The sequence below is a fragment of the Amia ocellicauda genome, chromosome 19 (assembly GCF_036373705.1).
Source record: "Amia ocellicauda isolate fAmiCal2 chromosome 19, fAmiCal2.hap1, whole genome shotgun sequence".
NCBI classification, from domain to species: Eukaryota; Metazoa; Chordata; class Actinopteri; order Amiiformes; family Amiidae; genus Amia; species Amia ocellicauda.
Window position 1 is genome coordinate 20,005,443 of NC_089868.1, and position 22,131 is coordinate 20,027,573.

The 22,131-nt window shown below is 36.0% G+C and overlaps 1 protein-coding gene across 1 annotated transcript in view; it reads left to right on the forward strand.

The window, feature by feature from the left end:
* The first annotated feature begins 1,313 nt into the window (after positions 1-1,313).
* LOC136714495 (dihydropyrimidine dehydrogenase [NADP(+)]) overlaps positions 1,314-22,131 on the forward strand; it is a 154,743-nt gene continuing 133,925 nt past the window's right edge. Inside the window, exons 1-2 of the mRNA XM_066692023.1 lie at positions 1,314-1,722; positions 18,863-18,973. Of these exons, the coding sequence (XP_066548120.1) occupies positions 1,684-1,722; positions 18,863-18,973 (150 nt within the window). The 5' untranslated portion in view covers positions 1,314-1,683. The remainder of the gene's footprint in view (positions 1,723-18,862; positions 18,974-22,131) is intronic.

A 22,131-nucleotide genomic window follows, 5' to 3' on the forward strand; every position in this document is an offset into this window, starting at 1 on the left:
CTTTATACTTAAACTATGATAGATTTCGATTTTTCATTTCCTCCCCAATATGCACGTATGTTTTAAATCATTCGGCTCTGCTTTAAGTCATGGTACACTTCCATTGTGTACATCCTGGGTAAGGGGAGGCAGGGCAATTTGAGCTTTAATGCAAATATATATATCTAAATTATTCTAGAATGTCAATGGCTGAAAATATATAGCAGTATAAATACTGTGAAATATAGCAATTCAGAGCACCTTGTAACACTATTACTTTAAAACAGTGACAATATATTGTTTCATACACTTGTAAGTCAGTGCAGTTTGTATTATGTTGTGATAAGCTTTGTAATTACCCATCAGCTACAACAGCAGCTACAACATCCATAATAATTGGAGACTTGTGTGTGTGTGGGATGGGGGTATAGGTCTTTTCATAACAGATGTATCAATAAAAAAAAAAAGTTTTGTACTGAATACAGTACATTTTGCTCAGTTAACCTGCTGTTCAGTGCTATAAAATTGCATACCACATCTGGCCAAATTGACTAATCTTCCTCTCCAGAGCTGTTGACTTCTCAGAACTAGATATAATCAAGAAAACATTGTAATTGGAAAATCCCCTTTGAGTAACAGGATTATAGATTTAGTTTTATTTGGAACAGTGATATATATATATATATATATATATATATATATATATATATAACTATAATATATATATCTGCTTGAGATGCTGTATTTTATTTTATTGTTTATATAGGAAAACATATAAATGAAATCTGAGGTCAGTATAAAGATTGGTCTTTTGGGAAATAATGTAATTGCCAATATAGAACAAATTACTGACACATTTATTCTGTATAACATAATGATGAGTGTAACAAGTGACAGTCTGTTACTGAAAAGTTAAGTAAGACTGTTCTTTACACGTTTATATATATATATATATATATATATATATATATATATATATATATATATTCATTGCATATTTAATTATTTGTATGTATGACAGAGTTGTACAGCTCAGATTGTATAATTTGATTCTGTAAACAGTCTTTGGAGGATGGTCAATTGTATTGGCCTTTATTTACAACAATATTTTGGCATTTATTGCTGTAACCTGGTAAAAACGCATATCCAGACATGAATGCAATATTACTCTTGTCTCAAGGAACAGACCCAAAGCAGAAAAAACACTTTCAGAGAATAAAGTAATGGCCAACAAATAGGATGCAATCAAGCCAAAGAAGAGTTGTTTATGTCCTAAAGTGAACTTTTCACAGGGTTCAAACAGTAAAACCCCTCCCACTGCATGCAATACCAGGAAAACCTTCTCAAAGGTCATACCAGCCTGCTTTTCATCTGGGATCTACCATTGCGACCACAGCACAGATGTAACTGTAAACGCGAAAGCGCCTTGGTGTTGTTTCATGCGGTATTTGATGAGTTTGAGTGCATCGAGTGGTCGCTCTGCGGTAATAAGCAGGACCGACACTGCACTTTTCAAAAGCATGCGCGGAGCTCCCTGCACTTCGATGGATTAGTCTCCTCTGTTTAGATGCAGCTGCACGTCTGTATACTTAGTTAATGCAGCACTAAAGGACTTTTCTGTGAGACTGCTACATTGTTGTATTGCCATTTCCAGGTCTTCATCTTACTTCCAAAAAGCTCACTTTTTACCTTGAAAAAGGGAACATGGCTAGAATGCTGAGCAGAGACCTGCCGGACATTGAGGTACAAAAACACTTCGTCTGTATTTATAACGCTACATGTGACACTACTTCTTGCGTAATAATAATAATACAAAAAAAAAGTATACTATTATGATTATGATTATGATTATGATTATTCTAACTCCAGAAAGTTTTGTGTGACTTTTCTGAACCCGGTCTTAAACAAAAATAAAGGCATCGTGCTTGTAGCGCAGATTTCCGCATTTCTGCACAATCCCAGCGCTCCCATTGGTGGAGCCGCGCAGAACTGCGGAGATCTGCGCTACATGAATGCGACCAAAACAGTGAAGGATCCAGCAGCTGATTATTACATTAAAAGCATGGGAACTGAATTGTGTTTGTATGCGTTGAATAGGTTGAAGAGTGAGCTCTTTTGTAGAGCAAAGAAGCTGCCACAACTGCACATTTCTACTTGGTAGTTAAAAACGCACATTTTAATCGCATTATTTAAAGACACTGGTGATTGATACAGAGGTGAGGATTAATTAATGAGAGTATGTAGTGTGTTGATGTATTTGAATGGAAAACGTAGCTTACATGCTTTAAATCGATTGAGCATGCATCTGTACTACGTAATAAAAACGACATTATTATACAACGAATCATGCCGCTTCAGTCAGGATGCAATTAACAGTTATTATGTATTAGACAAGCAAGGATTTATGAAAATAATGCAGGGAGTCGAGACTTTGTATACAGCAGGGTTGTGTAGTTTGTACTTGTGAAACTGATGTCACTGCACTTAAAAGCTTCTGGGTTTGCAGTTGCATAAGGATATATGATGGTATAATGATGCTAATTATTATGATTATTATTATTTAGCAGAATGTAAAAACATGCAGGTGTAGATGTAGAGACAAAATAAATGGCTTCTTCGTTGTGTAGGTCAACTTGTTTAGGATTTACTTTGGACCATATTATGTGTATGTATCACAGTTCAGAAAAAATATTCTGAATAATATATATGTGTGTGTGTGTATATATATATTTATATATATATACACACAAAGAAATCTAAAGTAAAAAAACAAAACAAAAAATCAATAATAAGTTTAAATTGGGATACAGGTGAATTTAGGCATGGTCTTGTTATTATGTTATTATTTTGAATATTTGATCTAGGCTATATATTGCCATGAAGTCAAGTTTCATGATCATGTTAGGGTTAGACTTTGGTGGGGGCCTGGGTTAGTGTTGGAGTCCACAGTACAATTCCTTTAAGGTTAGGGTTGCTTTTCTACTGGTTCAACACAGCACAGTTCAAATATGTTGTTAGGTTTTTCCTGAAAATGGAGCAAGTTCTGCATTTCCATGGAAAAGAGCATAAAATAATGAATATTTTCAAGACGTCAATGCGTTAGGTTAGGGTTGCTTTTCTACATTTTCTTTAACTGGATCAGGAGTAGATTTGTAAAGGCCTACCTTGAAATGTTGGGGTTCAGGCTACAATAAGGGCTTAAAATGAGGCAGATATCCTATTGATGCAATACAGTGGTTTATAGGTTAAGGTCTCTCCTGTTGACTCTAATGCAGTTCAGAATCGATATTCTGAATATGAATTAAGTCTTAAGCTAATATAGTTGTCATATCTGAAAAATCACAAAAAAATTAAAGCCCCAAATTTGGCCCCAAAGTAGGCTACGTTTTAATTAGGGATACAGATACATTTATGAATGGTGTAACTGTTGCATTTCAGATGTTCAGAGATAATGATCAATGGACTGTATTTGGTCCAGGCTAGGGTTAGAGTGAGAGTCTCTGGTAAGTGTAGCTTTTTTACCAAATGAACTGAAGTGGGTGTAGATTTGCAAAGGCCTAGCTTGAAATTATGGAGTTGTCTTGGGTTGGTGATCAGGCTGTTGCTTAAAATGTCTTGGGTAACCTGTAGATGATTTATAGCCAGGGATGGAAATGGACGGCATTGCATTGTAATTCAAGAAAAAATGTAGTGCAAACATTACTGCCCAAGAGGCAGGGAAATTTCCAACTGACACTTTTAATTTTGTAATAAAAAAGTTAAATCTTCTCTCTCCCTGCATTTCATCTGGAGAAAAAGAAAAGCATATGAGAACTCAATAAAGCATGCATTTGTCTGACGGGGAGAAGTGCTAATGGGAATAATAGTACAGCTTTGCTCAAATTATGTTGATTAATTATGGGGTATGAGGAATAATAATGATTTGTTCATTAAAGGATACGAAATCAGCAGTTTTGTAAGTCACTGCAAAACATAATGTCACATTGGGGTAACATCCTGTAAAGTTACACCATAGGTCTTCATACATGTGAAAATCATGGGTCCACTTGGAAATCATCCAGAATGAGATGCTAGTTTTTAACAGTCACAGGGGTCTGCAACCCTGGCCCTGAAAAGCCATACAATCTGTACAATTATTTGCCTTATTAGTACAAACTAACCTGTTTTGCAGATCTCTACTCATTTACGCATGGTTATGGACTTTTGAACCTTTGTCCAAATTTTCTTGCTCTTTTTGCCTTGACCACTTGTTCAAATTCCAGAAGTTCTGAATTTGCTGATTGTGATCTGTATTGTACATTTGTACAGTATAAGGCTAAAACTGGATCAGTTACCATTACTTGAAAATTAAAACATTTGGTGACATCTATCAGGTTACACATGCAAATAATATAAACTTTAAGGTACTTTCTTAGTTTGATAATGATTCCAAGTTGTGTGTAGAAATTAAGTTATAGGCCTACATCCCATTAACTAATATGACAAAATAATGAATGTATACACACACACACACTAGAGAACAATTACAATTAAATCATACTAAATCTGGTACAGCATTATATAGCATTCTGTTAAAATTATACATTGCAATGAAAAAACAAACACACATTTGAATGTGGTACTGTCTTATTCCAACAGTGTTTTGTGATTTGGGGTATTAAAATTTGGTACTTAAAAATGTAAAAAGCCCTCTAGACTTTTAGTCTAGAAATATTCTACTAGGCATATTAGTTTAAAGGTAAGCATAGCCTTGATTAATGTGAATGTCCTTGGATTGTACATCCCTTGTATTTAATACCCAAACTCCCGATGGCTGAATTTTGTGATCTCTGCTTTGAAGGCTTACAATAGTTTTAGAAAATTTCACATATTACTGAAATCTAGCTGGGTCAAAATAGATAAAATATTCCATGGTTCAGCGGCGATTGAAGCGAGTGCCAGTTTTGTAGAGAAAACAGGAAAGTAAGTGGGACTCTGTCTTTCATTTGCAATTTATTCAGGGGGTAATGACAACAGTGATGTGACCTTAGTGTTCATAGTGCACTTAAGATGTGGTTTAAATGACTTCAGCTTGCCTTAGAAATGCCTTTCTAAATGTCATAATAATTGCTAGCTCTGGAGCAATTAAATTCCTTTTTTTTTTTTTTTTTTTTGCATTCCTGTCAGATGTCTAATTTTAATATTTCATTTCGTGAAATTACTGCGTATGTGCCTGTGTGTGTGTGTGTAAATTCATTAAAATTATCCCAGATTGCCATTAGTGTTCATTAAAACATCAGAGCAATACGACATTTAAACAAAGAGGTGTGTGTTTTATAGCTTGCTTGTAGTTTGACGATGTCTGCTGTCAGATCCTCAGCCCAGCGACATTATTAATATTCTGGAGCTGAAAAAAATTATTGTAAAATAAATAAAAGTATTGATTTTCATAAAGAAATGTTTGATGTGAAAATTGTATGACTGATCCTCGTTTAGGTCCTGTTCAAATGGATGGTAATCAAGTCGTAGCAGTTTGGGATGAAGTAAATTGTTAAAAAGGCAGTTTTGACCATCTTCAGACATCACCAGTCTTGTAGAGGCAGTTGGTTCCCCAGGAAGTGTGCAGTAAATGTGGAGCTGAGGACTTAGATTGACATGTCAATAGATGGACTGGTAATTTCACTCCTGGCTAAGTTTGGTTTGATTGCTCTTTTAATCAATCAAAGGAAAAAAAAGGGTTCATCCTCATTCTTGTCACCACAAGGCAGATTTTTCCATGAGCAGGAGTGTCATAGCTTGTCCCTTCGCACCACCTAGCAATTGTGTGTTGTGCATTGTAATTTACTGGCACCTCTATACCCTGAGGACAGTGTTTCACCTGATCACATATGACCCTCCGTCTCGTGCAGTCTTCATCTACAAACTCCGTCCCAGTTCATACCCCCGCCTACAGGCTGAGCTACTACTACACACACACACATAACACATGGCATATTGAAACCATTTTCACCATGGAGAAGATGAGACCCTCCAGTACAAACGGAAACAATAGGATTTCACTTTGGGCGACTTGCCTTCTGCTGCTGTACTAATTGTTTAAAACCTTGACACATTCAGGACAATTTAAAAACAGCATTTAATGAGGCTCTGGCACATGTTGCCCGTTACTTAATTAAACTTCTTCACCGATTGCATTGTTTCTATCAGACAACTTCAGCGTTCCCCTGTCCCTCAAGTAATGAATTGTTAAAGCGCTAAAATCACCGAAATTAGGGCTCGGTGTCGTTTATCTGCTGGAATCGAGGCTCCGATGATTCAGGAGACTGCTTATTATTGTTGTTCTTAATTCTGGGTAATGGCATGTGTATACGCTTGCCACTTGCCAAGGTTTATAGTAGGAGTGCAGATGGCTTCAGTGATAACATTTAACCCTTTACAGCATGTCCTCCAGCGTGTTATACTATCATGTTTATGGATCAGGGGGTAAAACCCAGATTGCAGCTATTTTAAGGGAGTTAAGTCATTTTTATTGTAATCCTATCTAAAGAGAACGATATTTAGTGTTTAACTATTTTATGCATTTCCTCATCGCTGTTAAAATGTAGTTATACGTATGTCAGTGCATGCTTCCTTTCTGTCAGTCTTACTTCAAACTGAAGAGCTGCTAGACCACCCCTAATATCAGTCCAGGCAATGTTTATTGTTCTGTAGTCGATGCATTTCCATGAACTGGCCGAGCAAAATGCCTGGTGCCCTAACCTGTGTGAAGTGTGAGATCTCCATAGAAACAAACCCAGGCCCACTGTGGCTACCAAATGTGACGCCAGTGTAGTTGTAACCTGGGAGGCTTGTGCAATAAACAGGCCTCCTGAAAGCAGATATAAATGACTCGTCTATAATGTGCAAAGACATCGCTCTGCACTAAAATATACTTTAAAATGCATATGTTACAAGATACAAGTTTGCGAACCTGTCATAGAAACAAATCATTTTCAGTTTATTTTAGTCTAGTGTTTATTATTATTATTATTATTATTATTATTATTAATTATCATCAGCATTGAATATATGTTGTTCTGTCATCATTTAAAATAAATTACCGCCTACTATTCTATACATTTCTGTGCTCATATAATATTCTTCAATTGTATTATATTGAGGCTAATTATTGGCGGACAGTTAGAGGGCCAGTGCAGACTAGTGTGCCGTAATACCTTTGATTAGCCGATAAATGTGGGTGACGCTCCCGAGCTGAGGAATTCAAGTATCAAGCGCCGGGCCTGGCTGAGGTGAAGCAGAGATTACCATGCAATTAACTTGACACATCATGATTCTCCTCGAGGTTTAGTTGTTACAAATGCAGGTTCACATCCAGATTACGCCGTTTCTGATTTAACAGTCCTTGGCATCTCTGTGCCCTGTTTGATCAGCAGCCACATGAATACATCACTTACAGCAGATTATGCTGCAGCAGCTCCAGACATTCTCCATTGCTGGAGGTCAGTCAAAGCACCTCTTCCCCAAGGAGAATGAGCCACACTCTTCCCATCTTCCCTTTTTTTTTCCCCTTGTACAGGCTTGTTTTTGCTTAACTCTTAATTGTTCAATTGCTTTTCTGCTTTTTTTTTTAATTATAAGTGAACATCTTTTTATATTGGTCATTTTTCCTCTACGGTAGTCCTTAGTTATTCTGGCCAGCCATAGCATTAGGTTATATCATTAAACACTGTATATTTATTAATAGTGTATTGTATTTTATTTTAATTTGTGATCTTTTAGTTGCATGCCCTTTTGTGTCTTTCCAATCCTGCTTTCTCTTTAATTATCTTTTTTTTCCACTTTTTGGGCTGCGGCTAGATTATATGGATTGTTATGTGCCTTACGTATCTGCGTATGTATACTGGACTGATAGCTTAGATTAGGTTAGGTTTTGTTTTGTTTCAGTATTAGCTGACACCGCCCAGGGTGTTTTCCTTTGGGTATTTTTTATTTGTATTATTGTTATCACGTCTGTTTTTGGAATATTGTATATAGTTGAATATACTCCCCTCCCCTTTGTAAATAAACCCTTCTTATATATATATAGTTGACTTAGTGTTGGTTTTTTTTTGGCACTCACCTCACTCCCCCACTACATCTGTGTGCTCTATGTTACGTCCACCTCATTCCCTTACATCAGCCACCTGGGGTCGTAACATAATTGGGGGTTTGTCCGGGAGCTATATTGTTTCCCGTAGCTGCACGCAAATAGTTGTATTGGTTGTGTGAATGTTGTGCTATGCAGGTGGTGCGCTTATTTGTTTGTTTGGTTTTTGCTGTCTATTTTTCACAATTATGGCTAGTTTTGATTTATGTCATTTTCTGAGTGTCCCGTCTCTGGATCAGCTTGATGTGTGTCGCAAGGCTGATTTATATGTAATAGTGGATCACTTCTGTTATACTGTTCCGAGGAACATTGTTAAAGCTCAGCTTAGACAGATAGTCATGGATAAGTTGGTGGAGGGGCAAGTGCTTGTTGTGCCTCCGGTGTTGGCTAATACTGAAACAAAACAAAACCTATCTAAGCTATCTAAGCCTAGAAGGGAAATCCACTACCTGACTTGTATTTCTGGAACAGACCCTAACTATATACACTAACTAAACTATCTAAACCTGACAACTAATACAAAGGGGTGATTACTGCCCCTACTTAAATACCTAATGTACTAGACAACATATATCCCTACGTGTAAATGTGTAAACCCATGGGTATCTCACCTATCTACCCATTTTCCCCTGAACAAAAAGCAATAACAGATTACAATTTGACGGAAACAAAACAGAGACGAAATCAGTAGGTAATTACACAAAAGAAAATCACAATCAATCAAAAAGGTAATTTTAACACAAACAAACAGGGTAGCAACACGAAATGGCGATGCGATCTGTCGGCTCTCTCGAAATGGAGAAATGACGGGCTATTTAAACTGTTGTCAGAGACATCGGATTGGACAGGAACACTGGACAGCGGAGTTGAGTGACGGGGACGAAAACCAATCACAGCCGGACACCTGCGTACGATAAGGGATAGGGAGAACAGCAGAATACAGAGTACATGCCACCTGGGGTCGTAACAGGATACACTAGTCTTATGTGATGAACAGCTAAAGAAGATTTGGTCAAATGTGGAGTCAAGTGAAAGTGTTTTTCACTCTTTGATAGTGTCTTGCAAGACTTCCCATCATGCAGTTTGGCACTTCCTGTTGCAGGATAATTTCAAACACTTGGGTAATTTTTACAGGAATACATTACTTTGTGGTGAGGTATATCTCAATGTAGAATATAATCTTTCCACAGTAATCTATATTCTATCCCTATAGTTTATTTATTTTGTGGATTTATAAATGTATTAGTTAAATACTGTTCCATTTTCATGAGACATAGTTTTTATACTTTTATACTGCTCATTTAATGGAGTATATAAATGCTGATCAGGATTGATACGAGTATGTTATTGTAAACAGTCCAGAGTTTTGAAATTCTAAGATGTAAAGTTAGCCTCATTTCATATGATTTGATTGGGTTTATAAAAGTATTGGTTCCAGTTGTTTAAGAAACATTTGTTGGATTGAATGTAAACACTGAATAATCTGTTTGTAGAATTCATAGAGGCTAGATAATTGACTTAAAACTGATGTAGAAATTATTATATATATATTGAAATAATAATTATATGTTTTTAATTTGTGCACTAAAGCCATTTGCTATTGAAACTTCATCTTGCATATTACTGACTGTGGTAATTAATGTTGCCATGGCACTTTCAGAAAAAGTAGCTAGGAGTTCTAGAGTTCTGGCTAAATTCCAAATTAGAGTTTCTCAATGTGGCCCCACATAAAAATCCCCCTGTAGTGTAATTGGCTGTAACAAATCCACACTTCTCAATCTTCTCAATTGTGTTCCCATGCATCACCGTGCATCATGGCTGCCACAATTCTGTGGTCAATGAACTGAGTCCCATCCCGATAGTAAAGAGCTTTGAGTTCCCCTCGAATGAAAGACACTACATACATGAAAGATAGCACTGTAACTATTAAAGGGGAAAATTATTGATATAGGGTTCTTCTGTACATATATATTTTCTGTAAATATATATATGTGTGTGTGTATGTGTGCATATACAGACTAACAGACCAAGCTATTATGAATGTTGTTCAGTCATTCTGTTCTATTTGTATGTACATGTTTCACATCAGTCTCATTTTAATATTACCTGGTATAACAAGTGTTTCAGTTGATATCGGTTAAAGAATGACTTGTTCAAAATGTGATTTATGTTGTGTGTCACACATGTTTTTTCCCCTTCTCACTCTGAAATGGAAATTTTGATTTTTTTCAAGTACTTAGCCAAATAGATTAATACTCTTGGGCATATGGTAGTTTTTTGTGATCTGTTCTCTTGTACTGCATCTAATTTTATTGGGGACTGAATGATATTCTGATTCTATATTTAATATTGCTGACCCAAAGACCATTGCTTTATTTCACTAAAGGCAGATCAATATGTGGAAATTCCATTATTGATTCCAGGAGAAGGCTAAGCTTATGCCAGAGAATTGCCAGCTCATGTTTAACTATTCACTGCATTGCAGTAAATTGAATTTCTTATTAAAGATTAAGCTTTAAGGGAGAAAGTGTTAAGTTTTCCATGGTGTTCTTTTTGCATACTAAGTCCAATGTGTGCTTGTATTTCAAAAGATAAGGAAGGTCAAGGTAATTTATTGCCCGATGTGGTGCAACTATCGATCAGAAGGGAAAAGGCAAGCCCTCCTGTTTCACTAATAGCCTTATGAATGTTTACAGAATCTTATCGGTTTCCTAAATGCACACACACACACACACACACACACACACACACACACACACGTGCACACGCGCACACACGTATATAGGATATTTCATACGAAAAAATCCTTAATAATCTGATGAAATAGACTAATTTTTGTTCTCTTTAATGATGAAAACATTTTTCTGTCATAGCTTATTTTAATTTAGATAGTCTCCTTTATTTAGGATAACATTTTTGAAGCATTCCTTTTGTTTAATTTGTAGTTACCACCCTATGCTTTATTTGAAATTCAGTTTTGCAATACAAAAACATATATTTATCATATCAATATATTGATCATTTTCATTACCTTTCTGTGAGTGATAAATCAAATGAACCAGATTATCTATGGAATAAGTTCAGTTCCACAAGTGAATTAAGTTTAAAATACTTTGAATACATCTCTAAACAATGCCATGCAACCAAGAAAAAGGAGAGCAATCAATTTTGTTTCTGTTGTAAATCTGTCTCTGTGGACTTTTGTTAACGTGATATAGCTTATAGTAACAGTAGTCACTGTATTGCATAGTGTAGCATGGATTTTCTGTTGATAATAGACAAATAAAACTAAATGTCTCTTTTCCAATTCAATGAAGATTCTCTTAAATAATATCCCCTTCCTGTTTAATTTAGGTTCTTTAAAAATAGCAAGGTCTTTTTTTAAGATATACTGATTTAAATGTAGGCTATATCTGGTCACATTGTTTTCTGCAAAATATTCTTCTACAATTTTAGAAAAGCAAACTTTTAAGATATGAGGCAGCACTTAGAAGAGTTAGACTGGAACACACTGGATACAGAGTTAGTTGAAAATGGATGGTTATATTTTAAGAATATACTACTTGAGGCTCAGGAGAAATTTGTACCAAATTGAGGACCAAAAACATTGGTTTAATAGAAGTATGCAAAAAAATATTGAGAACGAAAATGTTGTATAGCACATACAAAAGGGATAGAGACGAAACAAAATACAAAGAAATTACAGACCAATCAGTCTCACCTGCATCACCTGTAAAATGTTGGAAAAAATCTGAATGAAAACCATATTCTTGGAGATAGTCAACATGGGTTTAGATGAGGCAGATGTCTTACTAATCGATTAGAATTTTTTGAACATGCAACTGCAGCTGTAGATCATGTGAAAACATATGATATGATAATTCTACTTATGATATACTTAGGTTTTCAAAAAGCTTTTGATAAGGTTCCACACCAAAGACTGATCCTCAGATTGGAAGCTGTAGGCATTTAGGGTAATGTAAGTAGATGGATTATGAACTGGTTGATGTGTAGGAAACAGAGGGTGTCGATTACAGGAGTTGCTTCTAACTGGAGTGAGGTTGTTAGTGGAGTTCCACAGGGATCAGTACTAGGGCCTTTGCTTTTTCTAATCTATATTCATGATCTGGACTCTGGGAAAGTTCGCAAACTTGTCAAATTTGCAGATGATACTAAAATAGGTGGCTCAGCAGATACAATCTCGGCAGCACAGGTTATTTAAAGGGACTGGCAGATGTAATTCAATGTGGACAAGTGCAAGGTAATACATGCAGGTAACAAAAATGTCTACTATAATTACACTATGGGAGGAACAGAACTAGATGAAGTAATGCATGATAACGATCTAGGAGTCTACGTGGACTCCTCACTTTCTCCATCCAAACAGTGTGTGGAAGCAATAAAAAAGGCAAACAGGATATTAGGGTATATTGTCAAAAGTGTAGAATTGAGAACAAGGGCAGTGATGTTCAGACTGTACAATGCACTAGTTAGAGCTCATCTGGATACTGTGGACAGTTCTGGGCTCCACACTTCAAGAAAGATATCGCTGCTCTAGAGGCAGTTCAGAGGAGAGCAACCAGACTTATTCCAGGTCTGAAGGGAATGTCCTACTGAGAGACTGAGGACCTGAACCTTTTCACCCTGGAACAGAGGAGACTGCGTGGGGACTTGATCCAAGTCTTCAAAATCATGAAAGGCATCGACCACATCAAACCAGAGGAACTTTTCCAGATCAGCAGGGACACACGCACCTGGGGACACAAATGGAAATTGGGCTTCAAGGCATTGAAGACAGAAAACGGGAGACACTTCTTCACACAGAGAGTTTTCACCATCTGGAACAAACTCCACAGCAATGTGGTTGAAGCTGAAAATTTGGGAACATTTAAAATCAGACTGGATAGGATCCTTGGATCACTTGGTTACTAATGGACACCAAACGAGCACAATGGGTCGAATGGCTTCCTCTCGTTTGTAAACTTTGTTTTTATCTCTTTGACCAGGATGCACACAATCAAACATTGCTGACAAAAACCCCAGCAGTCCTAATATGATTAGTGAAAACCAGTCAAAAATAATGATATTTCTTGTTTATTTTCCTTCTCAACAAATACCAAGATGAATTTAGTTAAGATTTAAATAACAGGAATCAATAGAACATCATAAAGGGTAGAGATTTTGCAGAAGATTGAATGTGTTACATTCTCTTTGTTTTGTGGTGAGATATTATTTACCTTATTATTCTTTGCACTTAAAATCAGAAATGCTAAATCCTTTACTTTGTGAGAAATAATGTTGAACATAGTTACTACCAGGAAGTTCTCTTTATTTTTTAATAATGTTGTTATTGCACTGCACAGAATTACACTATGCCCTCAGTTATAATAGAGCACACATCTACACCTGATACATATTAATAATGATATTAATAATAGATTTCATCCATAATGCAAAGAGAAATCAGAGATTTTTGAATATATGGGCACTCATGTGCACCATGTATTATGAGATGCATCAGCAGGTGGATGGCTACAGGTTTAATGCTGGAATCCATTTTCCTATTTTTACTTAAACATTTTGTAACAACAGTAGATTAGAATCTGTCAAACATTATTAGGGTTTCCTTTAGCTGAGCTGTAGCCCTGGCTTTGTTTCTCTTGTACATTTTCCACTTGAGAAGAGAAGGTCAATACAAGACTATAAGTGGGGCTTTGCTGAAGAAAAACATGATACATTTATCCTCGGGTACTTTTTATTATTTAAATAAATCAATGTTCTGCGCCGAACAGATCTTTATTCTGCTGTATTGAAATCTCCGCTGTGTTAATATTAAATATTAAAAAAAGAAGGAGAAGAAAAAAAAATGTAATGTCTTGTATGGTAATTTATTAGCTACAACCCTGATGCAAAATTAAACACATTGCTGTTTACTGTATCACATAACTAATCTGAATGTATTGCTTTTTTATGCTTTTCTGTAATTTATAGAATATTCATTACTTAGGATTATAACGCATAAATATTTAAAGCTAGAATTTATTAATCTGTTAAGTGCAGGGCAGGAAGTGATTCTTGGATATAAATTATGGGACGGCAGTTTCATTTTAGATGAACACTTCTAAATAATTTCTCTCGCTAAAATAGCCGATTATTGTAAGTGCTGCCTAAAGGAGGCTTAGCGTCTCCTGTTTATAACCATATTTTCTGTGGCCGCATTTCTACACTTTAAAACCAGACCTGCTTTAAATTAACTTGTGAGACTTTTTAATGATTTTTCCCATTGTATCCAAAGATTGTGTTTAAATTTGTGTGAAAAATGGCACACCATGTGATCACACACACATCTATCATTGGGATGTCTGTCTGACTTTTGTTTTGTTAATTATTCTGCAAGCATTTTCATGGGACTCTTCTGATTTGTCACAGGTGACTAAACATTACTCAGAGATGCTGATGTTATTTATTTACCACCATTACTTATTACTCTTGAAATACAAAATTGCAAAAGAAAAGAACGGACAGACGTGTAGAAATCAGAATACACGTTGATTGGGTTCATGTTCAGGTTATTTACAATGATAAAATTATAAAAAGTCAAGACACTGCTTCAGCGAACAATAATTAGTCAAATAAATTGTCTCTTAGCATAATCTACCATTCACGGTATTTTGTATTGATCTCATACTGCAAAGGGCCAATAAGGTTAATTTCATTGTAAGTTTCACTTTCTGTTCTGCCGTGTTAGTCAGACTGTTTCTGTACAACAAAATAAATGTGGACATTTTACACTATGGGAGCATGAAATTAGTTCAAGCATGTCAGTAATTCTAGTTCATGTTCCTCCTGTGAACTGACTATTAACAATATTTGGCCAAGATTGATGAGCACCTTAAATAAGTTTGATATTATGCACACCATGTCTGAAAGCCATAGATCAGGATTTGAATTACAAATGGAACGTTGTAGGTGTCTGTTTATGTATTTATAGATTGGTTTTGTGTTTTTCATTTAAGCTCTTCCTCACTCGGCCTTTGAGGATACGCAAGGTGGTACGTTGCATTTCTTCACGTTAATTGAAGAGTTCTCCCAGTACTTGAACATGGTCTTAAGCCCCTTTCGCAAGTGACGTTCTCGAATAACCGGGTTATATGTTAAATGTTCTTATCTGGAATCCAACAAGGGCTAGGTTAATTTATGGTTACATTTTTGTTTGCTTTCTGTTACCACACTTCTGTCTAGTCTGTTTTGTATGCTCTGTGCTGTGTAGTATTGCACAGTTTTGTATTGTTTGGTGTTTTTTAATTTGTGTAATTGGCATTTTATCTTATTTAGATTGTCCAATTTTCCCCCCATCCAATTTGGAATTGCCAATTATTTAACTTGGCCCAACGCTATGACACTCCTTCAGACAGAGCAGGCTTCCAAGCTGTTAAAAGCCATCTTCTTTTTTTGCATTGCCAGCCCAAAATGGCAGCTGCCCATCTTTCACATCAGTCAGAGGATTGGATGTAGACAAAACAGTTCTCGCCTGTAATGGTTTAGCATGCTCTCCGGGCGTAGGCTTTGACCACCGCGCCACTCGGGAGGCCATTATTTTTCTGTTTGATACCTCCTGCATCTGGAATCGTCAAATGTTAATCAGCTTGACTGAACGCTACGACTCTCCTACTAATGTGGGAGAGATGTAGACATTATATGCATGCTTCAAAACGTGCGTCCAAAGAGGATTTCTAACGCAGGCCTACCTGGTATCATTTGTAAACTCACTGAAAGGCAATGAGGGTATGGTTGTGTGGCAAATTGAGGAAGCCCTGGCTGATTTCCAACACAACCCTGGCATTGCTCGACCAATTGGACTCTGCCCAGTGGGGAATCCCAGTCAAAATGTGACTGACACAACCCAGAATATATATATTTTACTGCTGTACTTTTTACCCCCCCCTTTCTTTTTGCAGTTATGCAAGTGAATGTGTGAATACATCAATTTCAAAACTGTTCTCCTGGAGCATGAAATAAATGCTGTGTATATGGCCGTTTTTTTTTGTTATTTTGTGTTCCTTCTGTCCAAGGCTCATTATTTTCTGAGGAACCCGACAGAGCTGAATCTCTTTTACTAAATGACCATGCCATTACTGCCATGAAGTTTACCTTGAGGCTTCGGCGTAACTACATTGGTCTATCGAAACTGAATTAAGTAAAAATGTGTAAATACAGTCTTTAACACATAATAAAACAAGGAGAACATTTTTGGATGCTTATTTCATGCTGTGCTTTAACTACACTTTATTAGGTGTGAAATTAAAGAACTAATAGGATGATGTTTGGTCCTGAAATAGATGCTGTGTGTAGCATGTCCTTTGACAATAGATCCTTTGGCCTACAGTGGCTGGAAGGGTATGCGTCCTCCCTAGACCTGTTATTGTGATAATCTATGTGAAGCGGTCATCTCTGATGTTTCTATTGCATGTGCTGCAAGTAAAATAAGCTATGATCCCGGAGCAAATGTGTGCAGAGAGACAGCATTTAAGTCAGTTTTTTAAATGTCAAGGTCATGTCATGCTAACAAACAGAGTACATTGTATATCAGGAACTGTTTGGGTGTCAAATTGGTTAATCTATTAATGTTTGTAAATGTGGCATGGTGTGGTTTAAGTAAAAATCATTTCTGTATTATTATGAATGTTTAACTTTTGGAATAAATTGAGTTGTATGAATTAAAAAGAAGACTAAGAACATTTAAATCAATAACATCCATGGGGAAATTAAAGTGCAAGTGTCTGTTGGCAATGTAAAGGTTGTGTATGTAATATTTTGTATGTTCATTTTTGCTTAACCAGTTATGTGTGGTCTTTAATGACTTTAACTGTGCTAAAGCCAAAGAATCACATTCAATAATGGCTGGATGGCTACATCCGTGTTCCACTGAAGCATTCCACCAAATCTTTTCTTCTTTTCAGCTACTAACAGGGCAAGGAAAGTTAATCTTTAAGGCTGGGCGGCCTTAAACCTACAGATATGACTCTTTTAAAAGTGATTTTAAAGGGTCACCTAGACGTGGTCAAGAGGTTATCCTTGAGCATCGCAGCTCTTGTGATCAGCTTTAAATCACAAGAGAAATGACTACCTCATTGGTTTTCAGTTTGTTTTAGTTCTGTCTTTTTTGCAGTACTGTAAATTCTTCTCCAACTGGGTACCCTAAGGGGGTTGGCCTTTCATTCCAGGTAACCTTTAAATGAAGCATTTTGTTATTTAAAGATTAACTGGACAGACAAGCAGATATGGAAACTGAAAAAGATCCTTTTCAAGGCAGTTTTCAGATTTGTTTTTATTTTGGAGATAATACAGTTTTAGAGATGGTAGTTATTGTTCTAACGAATATAAATCGGGCACCTCTGCCTCTATAAATAGTTATTTTATGGAATGTAATTATAGACTTAAAAACACAAAATAGATTTTTCAGACAGTGCATTTTCACAGCCATTTTTTTGTGGTTGCATTTTTTGTTTTGAGTTTATCTTCAAATGTTTGTGCAGTTCAGCCATTCTGTCACCTTTAACGCTGACAGTAATGGTGATGTAAGACAAATGTATGTGTACGCAAGCTTGTGGGTAAGGGAGCATCTATATTAAAAGTAGCAGCATAACTAATCATAATGGATGGTTGCATATTGCGGTGTTTGCTTTAATTTGGCTGGATTTGTCTTGCTGAAGACTTTAAGATCCCTCAGTTCCACCATGTGGAACAAAAAACTTCTGCTTATTCCATTAGGGAAATCGCAGCTTGTACCTTTGGCCATGTAGTGTGGATTTACGTCTACTTAATAAAAAATCTAATTCAAATATAGTTTAAACATAATTTATTCATTGGATTAAGCTTCTTATCTCCTCATAAGATATCAAGGATCAATAATGCCATGCCTTTTTCTATTGAGTGTAGATTTAAAATGTTTTTTATCTTTTCTGATTCTGATCAATCTTAAGTGAATTTGCTATTACAATGTATATTTTAATAAACGGATCACATATGTGGCTTATTTAAAAAATTGTGAATCTAATGATTTTTAAATAAATTATTCACTGAGTGCTGGATCTGTTTGTTTTTTTTGTATGGACTTGATGCTTAAAAATTTTGAAAAGTCATGGTTTTGAGCCATCAGATATACAGTAACATGATCTGCAAAATTATGCAGTTTACATGTATGATTGTAAAATAACCTTTAAGAATACAAGAGAAAACAGCATCACTTTGTAGTGAACCTGTATGTATATGGAATGAAAAGTGCATAACCATGATGGTGAAAACAAATTCCTATAAATTTCCTTAATGGATCCTATAGCTTACAATGACCAAACTGTGAGACATGTTTGTAAACATATGTGTTTACAGGGTCAAGATTGCAATCCTAGAAACTGTAAACACATATGATCTTACCTCTAATATATTTTCTTCTGTATCATACAATATTTTCTATCATTTACCTCAAATGGTATGTTGTACAAATTAATCACTTGCAAAGTAATTTTAAAAACCAGTCATTCCTCTTTGACAAACTTTGTACAAATTGATTGAGTACAGCTATGAGAATATCTTGCATTTTAATTATACAGTAGGCTTCTTAGTAATTCATTGGCGCTCACCACTAGACCTATTTGTTGTTCTAAAAGAGTTGATTCAGACCAGGTACTGTCATTTAATACCTATTTCTGAGGCTTGATTTATCTATCATAACTGATTAATGTTTCTTCCCCCCCCCAGAATATTCTTGCTTTAAATCCTCGCGTAAAGACTCACGCTCTGCTACGTTCAACTGCAGCAAGTAAAGAGGAGAAGAAGCACTGGAAAAGAAACTCAGACAGAAGCTGCTCAGTGAGTCCTTATTTTATCATTATTTGTAATTATGATGTTTTGGTGCTGGAAGCTTAATGAAGTATTAAGTTATCAAATAATTCTGTGAGATTTTCTTTTTCCTTTTTTCTTAATTGGATCTTATTGTAATAGGTGTGCAAATGTATTTATATTTGAGCTTTTTGTGCAATTAGTGTATTGACATATATACAGTGGCTCAAAAATATCCACCTCCTTGGACTTGTCCACATATCATTGTGTTACAACAAGTAATCAGAACGAATTTAATCAGGAGTTTTTGCCACTGATCAACACAGAACATGTCCATAATGTCAAAGTGAAAAATATAATCTGCAAATTGTTCTGAATTAATAACACATACAAAACAGAAAATAATTGAAAGCATAAGTAATCACCCCCTTTGCTATGAAACCAATTGTCTTTAGAAGTCACGTAATTTGTTGAATGGAGTCCACCTCCACCTGCAATTAAGGTGTGTCAAATGATTTCAGGTTGAATACACCTGTCTCTGGGAGGTCCCACGGTTGGTTAGTACAATTCCTAACACCTAATATCCTAAAATTCATAATATCATGAAGACAAAGGAAAATTCAAAGCAAATCCAGAATAAGGTTCTTCAAAAGCACCAATCAGGTAGGATATAAGAACATTTCCAAGGCATTGAATATTCCCCAGAACACAGTAAAGTCCATGAAATGGAGAGAATATGGCATAACTGTGAATCTGCCTAGATCAGGCCGTCCTCAAAAACTGAGTATCCTGGCAAGAAGGGCACTAGTTAGGGAGGCCACCAAGAGGCCTATGGCAACTCTAAAGGAGTTAATTTTCCACAGCTGAACTGGGAGATACTGTGTATACTGCAACAATAGCCCAGGTGCTTCACAAAAGTGGCCTTTATGGAAGAGAAACAAAACTCACATCAGATCTTGGCTAGAGTTTGCCAGAAGGCATGTGGGAGACTCTGAGACCAAGTGGAGAAAGATTCTATGGTTAGATGAGACCAAAATAGAGCTTTTTGACTCAACGCTAAGTGCTACGTTTGGCGCAAGCCTAACACCGCACATCATCCTGAGAACACCATCCCAACCGTGGTGGCAGCATCATGCTATGGGGATGCTTCTCAGTGTCAGGGCCTGGAAACCTTATAAAAATAGAGGGCAAAATGGATGCAGCAAATTAAAGAGAAGTCCTGGAAGAAAACCTGCTGAAGTCTGCAAGAGACCTGGGACTTGAGAAAAGATTCGTCTTCCAGGAGGAGAATGACCCCAAACATATAGCCAAAGCCACACTGGAGTGGCTTAAAAACAAAAAGGTCAATGTCCTGGAGTGGCCCAGTCAAAGCCAATTGAGAATATGTGGAAAGAGTTGACAATTGCTGTTCACCAAAGGTCCCCATCCAACTTGATGGAGCTTGAGCAATATTACAAAGAAAAATGGGAAAATATTGCTCTGTCCAGATGTACAAAGCTGTTGCAGACTTATCCACTTAAACTCATGGCTGTTATTGCTGCCAAAGGTGCCTCTACCTAATGTTTTGACTGAAAGGGGTGATTACTTATACATTCAATTATTGTCTGTTTGTATTTGTAATCAATTTAGAACAATTTGCAGATTATATTTTTCACTTTGAGCATCTTCTGTGTTGATCAGTGGCAACAACTCCTGATTAAATCCATTCTGATTTCATGTTGTAACACAATGAAATGTGGACAAGTCCAAGGGTGGTGAATACTTTTGAGAGCCACTGCAAATGCATGTACCAATGTACAACGTTTGTATAGAAAAGCACTGAAATATTTCAAACTCACATTATCTATCACACTTTAATTTGTATTCCAGCACAAACTTCTGCAGCAGTTTTTTTTGGAACATTTAATTCTTGTTTTTAGCAATTGGTTGTAGTTCCTTTCCTTCCTTTCCCTTGATGTTGATGCATTTTCTGTAAAAGGAGATTGACATACTATGTAGTATCATTAAATATAATTAACTATTCAGAGGCTTTGAAATTGCTACATTAAGTTGAATATCATGTGTCTGGAAACAAAGCACTAACACAACATATTTGAAACATCTGAAGGGCGAGAGGAAAGCCTTTATTATCAGTGAACCTTGGGAGAAAGTGACATTTTACACCACCGTTCTCTTTGTACAACCTTGATAACCTGTGATCTTCCTAATGCAAAAAGTGCAGCGTTTTGTTTTTGATACTCACTTTGTAATTCAGCATATTGATTACATGTAATAGATTTATTCCCTACTTAAAACATAATGACCATCCCAGTGATCCTTATTACAGGTTTCATTGGGCTTAGCTGCATTGGCATAATTGTTCCATGGAACATCTCGGATGCTACAGGGGTCATGAACTTCATTTATAAGAAGGCAAATGTTCATTGATTCCAAACAAGGGTGTCTGAACTGTATGGAAGTATGGCAGCCACATCCAGTCTTCGTTTGATTCAGGGCAGTAGGAAGAAAATCATTATTGCTTTTTTTTTTTAGGGAAACATGACATTTAAACATGCTCTATAATTTTAGTATTTTGTCTCGAACAAATCATAACCTGCTAGTTTTGCTGTGCTTTTTGTCGACGGATTGTAATGGGCAAATATATTTCGGCAAAACCAAAAGATAATATTTTGCATCTGATGACACAGAAAAGTATGAACTAAACGCATCTTAAGTGAACTAGATTGTGCAGGATTTGGGAGATATGTTAAGAAGTTTTTCTACTGGGCACAATGTAGGGTAGCAATTAGCGGGGGGGGGAATGTGTTATGAAAAGCAAGTATTGTTAGAGCTGCTAGAAAAGTGATAACATTTTTGTAAAATCTTCAGTGCTGGTCTGTTAAAGTGTTGGACACAGTAACTTATTTCAATGAAAAACATTAAACACATTTCAAATAATTCAGTTAGCAGTTGGCAAAATAAACTGTATATTTATATTTTTTGACCAACACAATAATGTTTCTGTAAATAAAAATATAATAGTTGTTTAAAGATGAACTGATCTTCAAATGTTCTAACTGCTACTGATGAAAGACAAAAAACATATAATAAGGTACATCTTAATAATGGTGAAGTTGCAGCTGCAAGAATAAATATCATGCAATCTATTGTTTAATACCATAGTTGTTGACTGTTGGTCTATTTTTAAT